Here is a 14,005-nt window from a genome sequence, read left to right as displayed (position 1 = left end):
GAACATATTTGGCACCCAGGTCATCTGCTTCAGTATCTTGTTTTTCCCATGCCCAATTTCAAAGACAAATGAACAAGGGCAGTCATGGCCTGAGAAGGGCATTCTGGCAAGGTACCTCATCAGGTAACCACACATGGGCCAGCAGAAGTGCAAGTCTGAAGGGGTCAGGGAAGGGATCTAGAATGGGTAGTAGACGAAGGAGAGAAACACCAGTTACGGACCCAAGATAAGCTCCAGCAGCAGGGGCTCTGGTCTGTCCCAGACCTTCCTCTTTTAAGTCTTTTTAGGAAGAGACCCATCAGAATCCTGAAAGAACCATTCTGGAACTTGTGAAGCAAATGGATCTTACTGAGCAGTGCAAGGGGTGGACTGCAGTGGTGACTGCTGTGCTGCCCAGATTTCCCCCTTCAGGACCGAAGTACACATTCCCCAAGCTGCTGAGATTGCTGACAAGTTGATGCCTCACCTGAGCCCCTTTCAGGGCTTGCCTTTGACTAAAGTCAGCTACCTCCCCAAGATCATGCCCCTTTCATAGTTAAGGCAGGGTTTGTAAGTCCAGCCCACTTTCCCTAGCACAGCCATTCTAGTTTGAGCTTCCTGTGGGATTGGCAGTTTACTTCGTTGAAACTGCGTCAGCTCAACTTCTCCCTCCACCCAATCCTGCTTCCTTCAGGCCCCCACGGGTGTTGAGAACTTCTCCCACACAAATTTCTAACTCAGAGTGTTTTTGCCAAGAACTCAACATCAACAAGTATTTAAACACTTTTTGAGATTCACTGTGTGAAACATCATGCTTGTCGCTCAATTTCAGAGAAGTTCATGATGGTGATGGTAATATTGAAAGATGCTGTGTTAAGTGAGCCTTCCATTTCAAGGACAGTGGGGATGGGGATCACTGAAATGGTAAATTTCAGATTCAAGTGTAGGCTCCGGGTTGGTGCTAAGGCTGCAGGTTCAACCTAGGCCTTAAAGGTGCATCCAGGAGGGTAGAACCCAATGCCCAGTTTGGGGATTAATTCCAGGCATCTCCAATTTCCTAGGGATTAACTGGGGCAGAGGGTGTATGCATTTGCATCAGTCTAGATTAGAGCTTCCTAAATCTGCAAGTTAATGGAGGCTGAAGCATTTTAGGAGTTAACCTCTTAAATCTAAGACTGAGCAAGCCAATCAAAAGCAGCCAACCATCTTTTAAAACAAGTGGGTTCTGATGGGAGAAACTGGAAAGGAGAAGCTCCTGTAGTACTGTAACAGCATCAGTCTGGGCTTCAAGATACCCCAAGAGGCCACTGAGGGCACCTGCACTGACAAGAAATGCCCGTTCACTGGTAACATCAGATGACTTCATAAGTGAAGCGAAGTAGGAATGCGTTGAGGGAGAAGTTGAGCTGACACAGACATCTCCATTGGAGGGCAGATCCTGTCTGGTGAAGCAAACAAGATGAAGAGGCAGAGACCAGTCATCCACCAGGACTATCTCTGCTACATCTGCAAGTACAATTGCTTTGAGAAGAGCCACAAAAACATGTCCATGCACCTGTCCCCCTGCTTCAGGGACGTCTAGATCAGTGACATCATGGTGGGTGAATGCCAGCCTGAGCAAGGCAGTGTATGTCAAAGTGCTCAAGGTCACCAAGGCTGCCAGGACCAAGAAGCATTTCCAGAAGTTCTGAGACTGGATGCCTGCTCACTCCTCCAAATGAAATAACATTATTTTCCCATTTAGTAAAAAAAAAAAAGAAAGAAAGAAAGAAATGGTAAATTTCAATTAGTACCAGTGCCAGATCTGAGTTACGGAGTTTTGGCAAGTGTGGCATTGACTATAGTTCAGTACAACTACTGATGATGACCAATTTCTCATCAGCTGGGATAAGCTGAAAGTGAATGAAAGTGCTTAACTGGCTCAGAGTGGCAGGATAGAAACCAATCTATGAGCTTCTGCTAAGGATAGCAAAGGAGTCAACTGTCCCATCTTCTTTCCCTTCCTATATTGCATGACCTCACATTGCATTTGAGTGACCTTGGCACAATCCACCTGTAAATGGATGTTCTTTTTTCTACTAATGGACTTCTGAACTTTCATACAGAACTATCTACTTACCTTATCTCCCATCAAAACATCTATTCCAGCATTACCTAATGACTAGCTCCATATCTTAACTTTGGTCTGGAAATCGGGGTATCTTTTTCAGAATTTCAGGAGCTGTTTCAGGAAACAATACATAAGTTCCCTTTTTAAGCTTCTTTCATCCCAACTTCATTTTCTCTAACAATTACTCTTAAGCCTTATTCAGATTTCCCTTACAGAAGTAGAACCCATTGTGCTTACTCACACTGATTGATGACTTTATCAATGTATCTAATGAGAGTAAATTTTAAAAAGCAAAGACATACTCAGCTTGCTCAGAGCAATCTCAGGGGGGTAGCCTGCTAATGTATTCTCTTCTCCCCTCCTTTTAAGCAGCAAACTTCAGTTGTTCGAGAGGACATCCCACTTGGATGTCTTGTCCCCAGTCTACTTAAACCCAGTAAACATTACCTAAAAAGAACGCAACCTTTTTATTTCTCCTTGAGATACAAATGTTCAGTTTGGATGATGAGAATAAGCCAAGTACTAAAGACAATGGATATCTCTTCTGTTTGTTCCTATGAGCTCCAATGGAGGAAGTGGCTAAATAGGATCTGCACTGTTTCAGTCCACTAATGTCCAGCTGATCAAATCCACAGCCTGGTACTTCTTGAGCAGGACTGCCCCAATAAGGCTGGATGTGATGAAAATTAAAGATGAAGATGGCAAAAATGGAGAATTCAACGTGCATATGCAGTTCAGTCTGATGTCCCACATGTTCTCTCAAATTCCGTATTTGGTGAGAGCTGGTCAGGGTGCTGCCCGTTTTTATTCCACTGCTCCTCTGATTCTGCTTTGTTGCCTTGGAGGGAGAGTAGGCTCAGCTCGTCTCGGAGCTGGTGGGGGCCATGCCCTTGGCAGCTTGCTTGGCTAACCACCTCTTGTATCTTTTGGTCTTGGGCCTCTCAAAGTTCACCACAGACATAGGTACTCTCACAGTGTCAAGCCCATTTACCTGCACACAAGACAACAGGGATCCTCAGATCAGTCAGGCAGAAAAGAGCTAACACTACCCAATCCCAGCTTTTCACCGAGTCAAGAAAAGGAGAAAGGAGAAATACTCACAGTCACCTCACACCAGTATTCGCCCCACCGTGTGATGGGCCCTTCTGGTAACTTTAATGTATGGGGGGCAACCACAACACCGAGCTGCAAAAAATCACAGCCAAAATGCACTCTGTTTTCATGACTGCCACTGTAGGTAACCTCATAAAGAGAGTTCTAGAATTTCCTAAATAGGGATGACTAAAACTGGAGAGTCTACTCTGGCTGATCTCATGGGAGGGCACAGACCTTCACAGATGATAGTAGAGAAACTCAATCCTAAGTTCTCAGAAAGGGAGGTAGATTCACAAAGACAAACAGGGCTTGAGACTAAAATCACTTCAGCTACAAAAGTAACAATTCTCAGCAAGTCACAAATCCCTAGGCTTTCCCTAGCTAGACAGGAAATAAATGGAAACCATCATCTTTTCCTATCAGTCTTTAAATTCTATGTGACCATCACTAGTCCTTAGCCATTTCCCTCCCATCCCCCTGGAATACCAACCCAGAACACTTCCCTTAACTCCCAGCTGTAGGATCACATCCTTTCCTAAGGAAGGGATCAATCTTGGGTCTAATTCCCAGAGGGAGCTTCCAATCCCAGGGATATGGTGGCCTTTGGGAACACTCACATTCTTGAAGAAGTGGCGGGCAACTATTTCAGGGTTCAGCTCCCATTTGACATTGTTCTTCATTCCCACCTCGAGGTGACAGCTTCTCAGAAATTTCACTGTCTGAAAGGAATTTTAAGTAGGGACTGGGTTAGAGTTGGAATCAAAGGAGAGGAAACATGTTAGCATGTCACAAGGTCTGTTCAGGAAAAGGGCATAATTTCTGCCTCACAGCCAAGACAGGTGAGAAGATCAATGGGAAAAATAGAATATTTTTATTGTCTCAAGGCTAATGTTGTCAAAAGATATTTCAGCAATATTTTGTAGGGAGATGTTACTTATACCTTGCTGTTTCCTAAGCAAGGAGAAACAGGGTATGTCAAAGTTAGGATCATCAGTGGGGGTCACTAGTATATCTCAGAATGGAATGACTTTCAATAGACTGTTTTAGCCCAATACTTCTGGCCCTTCAATCCCACCCATAACCCACTAACGGTTCTTCCCTGTGTACAGAATGAAGTATAAATTCATTAGCCGAGAATTCAAGAAGTGTTGCAAATCCTGCTCCAATCCCCTTTCCAGCCATGTTTCCTAATATTATATTAATACTACATAATCCTCTGCTTTAGCTAGACTGGTGCACTTTCTATGTTAAAACATGCTTTAAATTACTACTTATATCTTTTCTCCCTTAAGAACACTTTTCCCATCCTCCTGGCCTAACCAAAACCTATTTCCATAAAGCCTAATTTAATTCCATGTGGAAAAAAGCCCTGCCCAACCACCCCAAAACCCATTATGCCATGGCACTCTTATAATTTACTGCCTTGAGCTTACTGATCACTTTCTCATGTATATATGTTCTCTCCAACTTGCCTGTAAACACTCTTGAAGGCACAGCCCTCATCTCAAACTTTCCTATGGGTCCTGATGCCCAGATTGGAGCTTCCCTCGATATACTAGAGTACTTCATGCAACACATCAGGATCTCCCAAGAAGTCTCCATACCAGTTATATAGGGCAGCCACAACACTTGCCCTTTCTCCCATCCTTGTGTCTGCAATCAGAAAACTTCAAGGAAATCAGGGAGACACTCAGGAAGAGATCAGTAACTCCTGTAAGGAACCAAAAATTAAAGACTTTCCATGTTTCTACTCACCGCCTCACCTGCCTTGGTCTGGATCCTCTCTAATTTTCCTTCTTGTCTCAGCTAGAATAGAAAGTTAAAGATGAAAATAAGTGTAGGAAAAATGAGCTCATCTTAAGTAGTATCAAACTCTTACTATGCTGGGCATTGACTGGGCTTCTGTATTCCTCTTCTCCTAGTTCGTACTTTACTTTCAAATTAAGTATCAAAGGGAAGAAAGTTGCTAAAGAAAATCTTAAAGTTTTATTCCTACAAGTCTCTCTGTCCTTCCTTTAAGCTCACCAATTTCTCCTCTTCAAACAGCTTCTTGTTTTCAGGGGATGCATATACAGCCAGTCCCTGAGGAAGGAGCCAATTACGACCCACAGATTTCTTCACTGAGACCAGGTCACCCCGGACTCCAACTTCTACCAACGAGAACAGAGACATTGGATTAGAACCCTTCTATGAGTCCCTAAAGAAAAGAAGATCAAAGAGAGAAGCACCTCTTGTTTTCTCACAGTATTTGTTCGTCCTAAAACAAATGTTAATTTATATTCTCCAGAAACAACACTTAAGAGATTGTTAATTAGTCTTCTTAAGACTTGATGTAGAAATTTAGTTTCCCTGTATAGAATGATGAGTTGTCCTGTCAGATTTCAGTATCTGTGGCACAAACTGTCAGGCCCCTCTCCCTACACACTGTTAATGTTGCTGCCTTCATGTTTTAATCTTTCATGCCAGAGACCCATATCACAATCACAGTACTTTTCAAGGCTTTCTCTTTTTACATATGGAACTGATTATTTCCACAAAGTTGAAAAAGCAAGGCAAACAGCTGAGGAAGAAGGGCAGGAAAAAATTTGATGCCGAACACGACCAGTCTGAGAGATGAAGTAGCTCAGCTGGGGCCGTACCCTCCACAGATTGCGTGAGGATGAGCTCCAGGTTTTCTTTGGGCCGATGTTTCGTGTCCTCCACCAGCTTATAGACGCGGTGTCGCCGGTGCAAACGCGGCTTCCGGCCCTCCCCAGCCAGCGGCACCTTCCACCAGCGCTCCACGATGACCGTGCCCTGGACGCCAGGAAAGCAAGGGTGAGCAAGTCTCCGCAGAGAACACCCTCTCCTACCGCCTGCACCTCAAAGAAACCCCGCCACCCCACAGACCGGGCCACACCAGTCTGGATTGAGCGCGCCCCCAGGAACGGTACTCGGGCGTAATAGCCCCATAAGCCAGACCCAACTCTCACCCGGTTTTGAGAGAGGCTGAAGTCGCGCTCCAGGTGGGGGATGCCCACTTCAAGTCGCGGCCGGAGCAGCTCCCGGACTTTTCCTCGCAGCAGCAGCTCAGCGCCTGCCCGCAAGAGAGCTCTCCCTGGCGCCGTGACCGTGGGCGCCGCCATATTTCCGAGCACAGAGGGAGCTCTGAGGAAGGACCCCCGGCGTTCGGCGGCAGGAAAGGCCCCCACGGGGGCTGCCCGCGGCGTGCCTGAGCCGGCGCGGCTTTGGTCTGGGTTGAGCTGGGGGGACGGGTTGGACTGCGGCTTCACTGAAACGCCAACGTTGTCGGGAGACAAGACAGTTGAGATAGATGCTCCATGCTCCATGATTCCGCATTTTCCTCACTTCTCTCTCGCTATGTTTTTTTTTTTTTTTTTGGCAGGGGGAGGGACACCCATAATTATTGACGGATAATAGAATGAGTATTAGGTGGATGACACCGGAAAGGCAGTATCTTTCTCTCGATTTTATCTTTAAAGTGGGGGCTTCGGGCCCGGCGGAGTGGCTCACACCTGTAATCCTAGCACTCTAGGAGGCCGAGGTGGGCGGATTGTTTGAGTTCAAGAGTTCGAGACCAGCCTGAGCAAGAGCGAGACCCTGTCTCTACTAAGAATAGAAAGAAATTATATGGACAGCTAAAAATATATATAGAAAAATTAGCCAGGCATGGTGGCACATGCCTGTAGTCCCAGCTACTCGGAAGGCTGAGGCAGGAGGATTGCTTGAGCCCAGGAGTTTGAGGTTGCTGTGAGCTCGGCTGATGCCACGGCACTCTAGCCCGGGCAACACAGTGAGACTGTCTCAAAAATAAAATAAAATAAATAAATAAATAAAGTGGGGGCTTCGGTTTAGCTCTAGTTGCTGTCTGAGGCAATTTTTAATTCTGATGTTCTATGATAACTGGATACTGAAGAAAGAATGTTGCTTTCTTTTTTCCTTATTTCAAATCTACCTAAAAGTGGTAGAAGGATGGGATCCTTTGGAAAAAACTGACAACTCCTGGAGGCGTCTGACCCTTAATCATTACACTGCGATATTTAAACTAATATTTAAGGAATTTTAAGTCATATGGGATATAGCCACAGAAAAAAGAAACGATGGTAGGGCCCAGACAGTTCCCCCGTGGAGGGTCTCAGTACTGAAGACCATAAACACGGGAGGAAAGAGGGTCTATTTGGCAGCGGAGATTATGGAAAAAGGCTCTATGCATCATCATATTTGGCCCTTACACAGACTGATCAGTCGTCCCTTCTAAATACACTTATATTACTTGGCTTCCAGGACACCAGTTTTGTTTTCTTCCTACTTCACAGTCTTCACAGTCTCCTTTGCTTATTTCTTGTTTCTCTCCACTTCTTAGTGTGCCCCCATGACTCAGTCTTTGGACCTTTACTCCTCTCAGTATACACTTACTCTCATGGCTTATACTACTGTTTATATGCCAGTACCTTCCAAATTTCTATCTCCATAATAGACTTCTCCCAAACTCCAGACTTGAATATTCAACTGCTTATATATTGTGGACGGAAAAATCCAAACTCTGAAATATTTGAAAGAAGTTTATTCTGAGCCAAATTTGAGGATCATGACCTGGAGCCACGCCCAAGAGGCCTTGAACAAGTGGATTTGGTGTGGCTGGGTTACAGTTTGGTTGTATACATTTCAGGGAGACAGGGGTTACAGGTAAAGTCATAAATCAATATGTGGGAATCATACATTGGTTTGGCCCGAAAAGGTGGGACATCTGGAAGTTGGGTTTGAAGATTCTTTGGCTGACAATTGGCTGAGAGATTTAGGCTTTATCTAAAAGACCAGAAAGGAAATGCTTAATTTAAGATAAAGGAGTAAGCATTCTGGGAGGTCCAGACAGGAGAATCTTTCAAGTTAAGATAAGGATCTGCTGGGATACTTGAGTTAAGATGGGGGCTTTCTACCTTTTAGGTGATGTTAATGTTATACCGGAATCAGATTGGGAAGTAAACCACACTATATTTGGTTAACAAAAACCTGCTTAGTGGGATTTTACCATTTGTGAGTGTGACTCATCTGGCCTCCTTAGGAAGGAGGAAAAGGAAAAGATCAGAGTTCAGTCCTCAATATCATCTTCCCCTTATAACATAAAGGACATCTCAAAGTTAACATGTCCGAAACTAAACTGATATATATACCCCATCCCCCAAACTGCCCCACCTGCATCCTTTCCCATCCCAGTTGGTGGAAATTCCATTCTTTCAGTTCCTGGACTCACCTTAACTCTTCTCATACTCCATCAGGAAATCCTGTGGGTTCTACCTTTAAACTACAGATTTGCCCCCACTTACAATGGTTTGACTTACAATTTTTTGACTTTACAATGGTGTGAAAGCAATACACATTGAGTAGAACATTAGTTACATGAAATATTCAACACTTTATTATAAAATAAGCTTTGTATTAGATGATTTTGCTCAACTGTAGGCTAACATAAATTTTCTCAGCACATTTAAAGGTAGGCTAGGCTAAGCTATGATGCTCAGTAGATGTATTAAATGCATTTTTGACTTAGGATACTTTCAACTTACAATGGGTTTATTAGGACATAACTCCACTATAAGTCAAGGAGCATCTGTATTTCCAGAATCCAACCACTTGCCACCACCTCTAATGGCTCTATCCTGGAATAAGACACTATCTTTCTCCTGTGTTACTGCAACAGTCTCCAATTAATTCTCTGTAATAAATTCTCTGCAGCTTACTTATAGCAGCCAGAATGACCTTTTTAAAATCATAAGTCAGTCTTTGCAATGAATCTCTCAAAAAAAAAAAAAAAAAAAAGAGAGAGAGAGAGAGAAAAGCATAAGTCAGATCATGTCATTCTTCCACCCAGAGGTTTGCAATGACATCACCCTTTACTCAGAGAAAAAGAAAAATATCATACAGTGGTCTACAAGGCCCTATATAATCTGCCCAGGTTACTTTTGCCCTATAGTTTACACTGCTTCACCTCCAGTGGCCGCCTTGCTGTTTCATGAAAACGCCAGGCACATTTCCTCCTTGGGGCTTTTGTGCTGGCAGTTGCTTTTGCATGGAAAGGCCCTTATCCCCAGATGCTGATCTGGTTAACAACCTCATCTCCTCTAGTCTTTGATTAAATGTCACTTTTTCAGTTAAGCCCACTGGATCATCCTATTTATTACTGCAACCCTGTCCTATCCCCTTCACACTCCTGATCCTCCTTTATTTTTGTCCTATAGCAGTTATCTTCTAACATACTAAATAATTTACTTATTATTTTCTAGGTTTGTTCTCTCACTTTTAGAAGGTAAGTCCCATGGGGCAGGGACCTGTTTTGTTCATTGATGTATCCCAAGCATCTAGAATAGTGCCTGGCTTATCACAGTAGGCCCTCAATAAATGTTTGTTGAAAGAATGAATAAACAAATATGCAGAGATATCAAACTGGTGGCCCCAGAACGAAATTTTGCTCACAACATTGATTTTTTTTATCATCAGTTTTTATTTTTTGAGTTAGTAGCCAGTATTTTTTTTAAAAATTGGAGCAATTTACCACAAAACTGTGTCTTTTCAGTTTCTGTTGAAAAATCATACGATCTGGCACCACCAAGTCTGCATGCCTGCTGCCAACTGGATGGAGCTGAGTTGTGTCGGCTGTAGACAGGGTGTAAGCTTTCCATTTTGCTACTGCCCCCTCCCCCTAGCTAAAAACCCTGAAGGCATTTAGTTTGCAATTGCTACCCTACAAGGCAATAGAGAAAGTTCAATCATCTGTAGCACCCCTGGGTTATTAAGGGTAGGGACGATAATAAAAATATTGATCTGGTAGAAACGGGGAACCAACTAAAGCTCAACACTGGATCAGGGCCTTGGAAGCCTCCTGCAGTGTCAAACACCAACTCTTTAGTTGCTAGATTTTGGAGGAAGTGTCCCCAGAGGCAGAGCAAGTAGGCACAAGTGCTTAAGGCAGGACTGTTTGCCAGCCAGTACAGAGGTTTTAAAGCACTGTATTTTTTTTTTCTTTTTCCTTTAGAAACCAACCCTGCTGGCAAGTACTGTATTTTAACCACTCATCTAGCTGTGAAGTGCATACTAGTTGAATATGAGCCTGGGTTAAGGGGGGAGGGGAGCAGCAGAGTCCTGAAGTGACATAAGGGCTGACACCTTGTCCATGTCATAGTGCCCACTGAGTCACAATGACACCAGTTGGCCTAAACCTCTGCTCCCCATCTCTGAACCTCACTTTGCCGCAGGGAGGCACTGAACTGAAAAACTGCCTTGTAACAGGTGTCGCCCCTCTGTCTACTCCCTTTCTTATATCAAGAGGGGAAAAACACGGAACTACCTCTACCCGATCTGGTCACCATACGCCTACTACCTTTACTGTTACAAATACCGGATCACCCTCCGGGAGAAGATGCTGCCTTGTTGCTATAAAAGGTACTTGTTTTCATCTCTGTTTGTAGTTGTTGGGATACACTGTAAGGAAAAAGAAAAGAATTTGAAAGGAATTCCCAAGTGGCAAGAAGTGATAATAGCAAAATAGGGTGGATGGCTGGCATGGTACTTTAGCAGAATTTTTTCTTCTGCCTGACCTGGGAACATGGAAACAGGCTGGTCCACAGAAAATACAGATAGCGCCAGAGCCCGGTCCTGTATACCTGGAAGTTATGAATCTCTCCCCACCACAGATTCTGAGATAAACTAATTTGGGTCTCTTTCCCAACCAGCATCTGTTACAAGGAACAGGAGGACTTGACCCTCCGGCCCCGTTACTGCCTCCAGTGCTCCTGAGTCCCCAGCCGGCCTCCAGGTGGGCAGAAGCACCGAACAGGATAACAACAACCAGCTTAAAGAACTGTACTCGGTAAGTGGACTGTGACAGGGCAGCCATTTGCTTGCTGAAATGTTACCTTGCAGAGAGGGACATTAGCTAGTAGGAAAATGAATCAGAAAGCTAGAGGTAGATGGGACCTTGGAGCTCACGTGTAAAAGCTACTTGTTTTATACACAAGGATTCTGGCCCAGAGATGGTAAATTCAGGTCATACAGCTGGTAGTGAAAAGCAGGATGGGAAAAGAAGTGGGGACAAAGGTACAGCAGACAGGATTTTTGGGACATAAAGCTGTTTTGATGCTAGGCTGGGTCTAGAATCCAGGACTCTTGCACGTGCCCTTGTATTATACTGCAGTAACATGCCTGGTTGTGCCGTGTGCATTTTAAGTGAGAAATGGAAGAATTAAAAGAAAACCATTATGATGAAAAAAGTGGAAGAGTATTATTAGTGAGAAAGGAAATGGACAGTAGAGCTTTGTTTAAACAATAAGCTCTCTAAACATCTTAAGTTTCTAAATGGTTATTGTACTCCTGTGGCGAGGTCAGCAGGCAGGAATACTGCCTCAACTCGAGTCCAGATTGTTTGAATCAAGGAGAACTCCATAATAGGGATAGGCTATTAGCTCCTAGGACTAAGGGATATTGTTGCATCTCTAAGACCTTGGCTCCAGTTCTCCCAGGGCCCCCCTACTAACCCTGGCTTGCTTCCACAGACACAAATCTGCCTGAAATCTGATTTGAGAACTAGATGAGCACATAGGAGACTATTACAATCATTTTTACTCCTTTTCCAGGCTGGAAGCCTGACGGTGCTGGCTACTGACCCCCTGCTCCACCAAGACCCAATACAGTTAGACTTCCACTTCCGCCTCACCCCCCAGACCTCTGCCCATTGGCACGGCCTTCTCTGTGACCACCGACTCTTCTTGGATATTCCATATCGGGCCTTGGATCAAGGCAACCGGGACAGGTGACTGAGCCTGGATGGGAGTGTGGGGAGGGAAGAGGTAGGGCATTTCACCCTTATGTCATAATCAGTTAAGTGGGGCTTATTCAGGAACTGGATACACGCAAACCACTCAACTGGCATACAGACAAGCCTATGAACTGAGCCAGGACTGGGGCTCAAGGAACAAGTTCATGGGAAGTTTCTGGACTCAAACACAGAAGTGGGAATCCAGAAATAGTTGAATGATAGGAAGTACTTTCTAGTTGTTCATCTCAATAGAGCAGTTCCTTTGCCCTAGACCCATTCTGTGGTTTATGCCTTAGTCCAGTAGTGTGCAATGCCTTGGCTTCAGAGAAAAATCTACCAAAACGAGTTTAGCAACTTTCATTTCCTGGCTTGGGTGCGTCCAGGAAGACAAAAAAGATTTCTTCTGCTCCAAATGGGTGTCTTTCTAGATTGAGTTGGCTGAACATTTCATTAACTGTGTTTTTGTCTCTGGCCCCTAGTTTGACCGCAACACTGGAGTACGTGGAGGAGAAGACCAACGTCGACTCCGTGTTTGTGAACTTCCAAAATGATCGGAATGACAGAGGTGGGGATTGACTATCCTCCCTTGTCCTTTGTGCTGAGGAAGCTGGACAGTTCCTTTTCCTTTGTAGGAGACCCTCTTCCCCCTTTTCTTGCCTCCCATCACAAAAGGAAATTAAGGGAATTAAGTTACAACTAGACTATCAGGAAGCTCCTTGCAGTTGGTATTAGAGGCCAGACTGAAGGAGCACTGGTGAAATTATACAGAATCCATTCAAGGGATGTGGTCAGCAGGACAAAAAGGATCTCAAATGTACTGAGCACCTACAGTGTGAAAGGGTTGGGCAAGGCCAAAACAAGAATATATTTAACCAGATGCCTGGAGCATATGTTATAGAAGCTATAATCTCTTCCCTCAAGGAGTTTATATACTCTGTTGAATATAAAACAAAGGATAGTCAATAACCATTCATAGATACTCTTTCAGAGTTTACTATCATTGTGTTAAACACTTCATAAACATCCCATTTAATCTTAAATTCTATGAGGAAGGGTCTATGGATTTCCATTTTACAAATGAGAAAACTGAAGAGTTAACTCATAGAACATTATAAGCTAAGAGTTCTAGGTCCATTTGACTCTAAAGCACATCTTTATGCCTGCACTACACTGCTTCCCAGGGCCACTCTCTAGTGGGAGAAATCAAATCTCTGGGGCAATACATGTATTGTTTCAACAGAATTCTAATCATTTGTTCTATCCTTTCACAGGTGCCCTGCTGAGGGCCTTCAGCTACATGGGCTTTGAGGTGGTCAGACCAGATCACCCTGCCCTTCCTCCCTGGGACAATGCCATCTTTATGATGTACCCCCTTGAAAGGGACCCTGGCCACCTGCCCAGCGAACCTCTCTGAACATGCTTATTCCAACTCTGAGGGGCTGGAAGGCTTGACACATGGGAACCAGGGGCCCAGGATGTGATTCAAGACAACTTCATCCATCCTAGGAATAAAGGGTAGTGCAATCATCAAGTGTTCACTCTTTCTTGGGGGGATAGTAGGGTTGGCTGGAGTGGAACATGAAACTTACAGAGCTGAGTTCACTGCCGTGATTTTAGATCAGAGGGACTTGAACCAGAGATGGAAGGGACCCAAGGATTTGCCTTCCTCTCTGCCCCCAAATCATTTCCCAACTTATTCTAACCTTCTACTGAGCACTTGTCAAGGGAAAGGGAGTTCAGAAAGACTAGGCCTATGTTAGATGTTTTCATCCATACATTTCAGTTCAAACTGGAGACAAGTGCTAACTCTTTAAATGTGGAGAAAACCAGAGAAAGTACATGGATTCCTCGGCTTTGGCTCATGGAGAAGATCAACAGATGAAATAGGTAGCATAGAAGATGGCATTATAGACAGCAGAAAAAGTACTGGATTGCATTAGAATGACAAGGAACTCATCAGAACGAGATGTAAACTGACAAGACTTACAGGGCATATTAAAGGAATAGACTTT

General features: G+C 44.2%; 2 protein-coding genes across 3 annotated transcripts; one reads left to right on the top strand and one right to left on the bottom strand.

The window, feature by feature from the left end:
- Positions 1-2,537: 2,537 nt before the first annotated feature.
- On the bottom strand, positions 2,538-6,448 carry MRPL9 (mitochondrial ribosomal protein L9). Of its 2 annotated transcripts, XM_069478764.1 has the most exons (7): positions 6,157-6,443; positions 5,824-5,980; positions 5,210-5,334; positions 4,940-4,990; positions 3,802-3,903; positions 3,191-3,274; positions 2,538-3,080 (listed from the first exon to the last, which is right to left on the bottom strand). In XM_069478764.1, the coding sequence occupies exons 1-7, from the start codon at positions 6,307-6,309 to the stop codon at positions 2,946-2,948; spliced, it is 807 nt and encodes a 268-aa protein (XP_069334865.1). In that variant the 5' UTR covers positions 6,310-6,443; the 3' UTR covers positions 2,538-2,945. The 2 variants fall into 2 exon arrangements, with proteins under 2 accessions (XP_069334865.1, XP_069334866.1); XM_069478765.1 differs by lacking the exon at positions 3,802-3,903 and having other exon boundaries at positions 2,555-3,080; positions 6,157-6,448.
- Positions 6,449-10,460: 4,012 nt separating this feature from the next.
- On the top strand, positions 10,461-13,407 carry OAZ3 (ornithine decarboxylase antizyme 3; the record flags this gene model as incomplete). The annotated part of the gene is given in 6 exon segments (XM_069479237.1): positions 10,461-10,621; positions 10,912-10,972; positions 10,974-11,048; positions 11,812-11,987; positions 12,473-12,558; positions 13,265-13,407. Coding segments are annotated over 6 exon segments (702 nt in total), but the record flags the coding sequence as incomplete, so codon positions are not given.
- Between the last annotated feature and the right edge of the window lie 598 nt (positions 13,408-14,005).

This window comes from Eulemur rufifrons, chromosome 8 (assembly GCF_041146395.1).
Source record: "Eulemur rufifrons isolate Redbay chromosome 8, OSU_ERuf_1, whole genome shotgun sequence".
NCBI classification, from domain to species: domain Eukaryota; kingdom Metazoa; phylum Chordata; class Mammalia; order Primates; family Lemuridae; genus Eulemur; species Eulemur rufifrons.
Note: the sequence above shows the minus strand (reverse complement) of the source record. Positions and strands in the feature narration are given on the sequence as shown.

Bases quoted from the DNA above. Each gene is read 5' to 3' on its own strand.
- MRPL9 (XM_069478764.1), bottom strand. From the start codon at position 6,309: ATGGCGGCGCCCACGGTCACGGCGCCAGGGAGAGCTCTCTTGCGGGCA. The intron at 5,981-6,156 runs GTGAGAGTTGGG...CCTGGCGTCCAG, and splicing joins TCAGCCTCTCTCAAAACCGG to GGCACGGTCATCGTGGAGCG. The intron at 3,904-4,939 runs GTGAGTAGAAAC...AATTCCTTTCAG, and splicing joins AGACCAAGGCAGGTGAGGCG to ACAGTGAAATTTCTGAGAAG.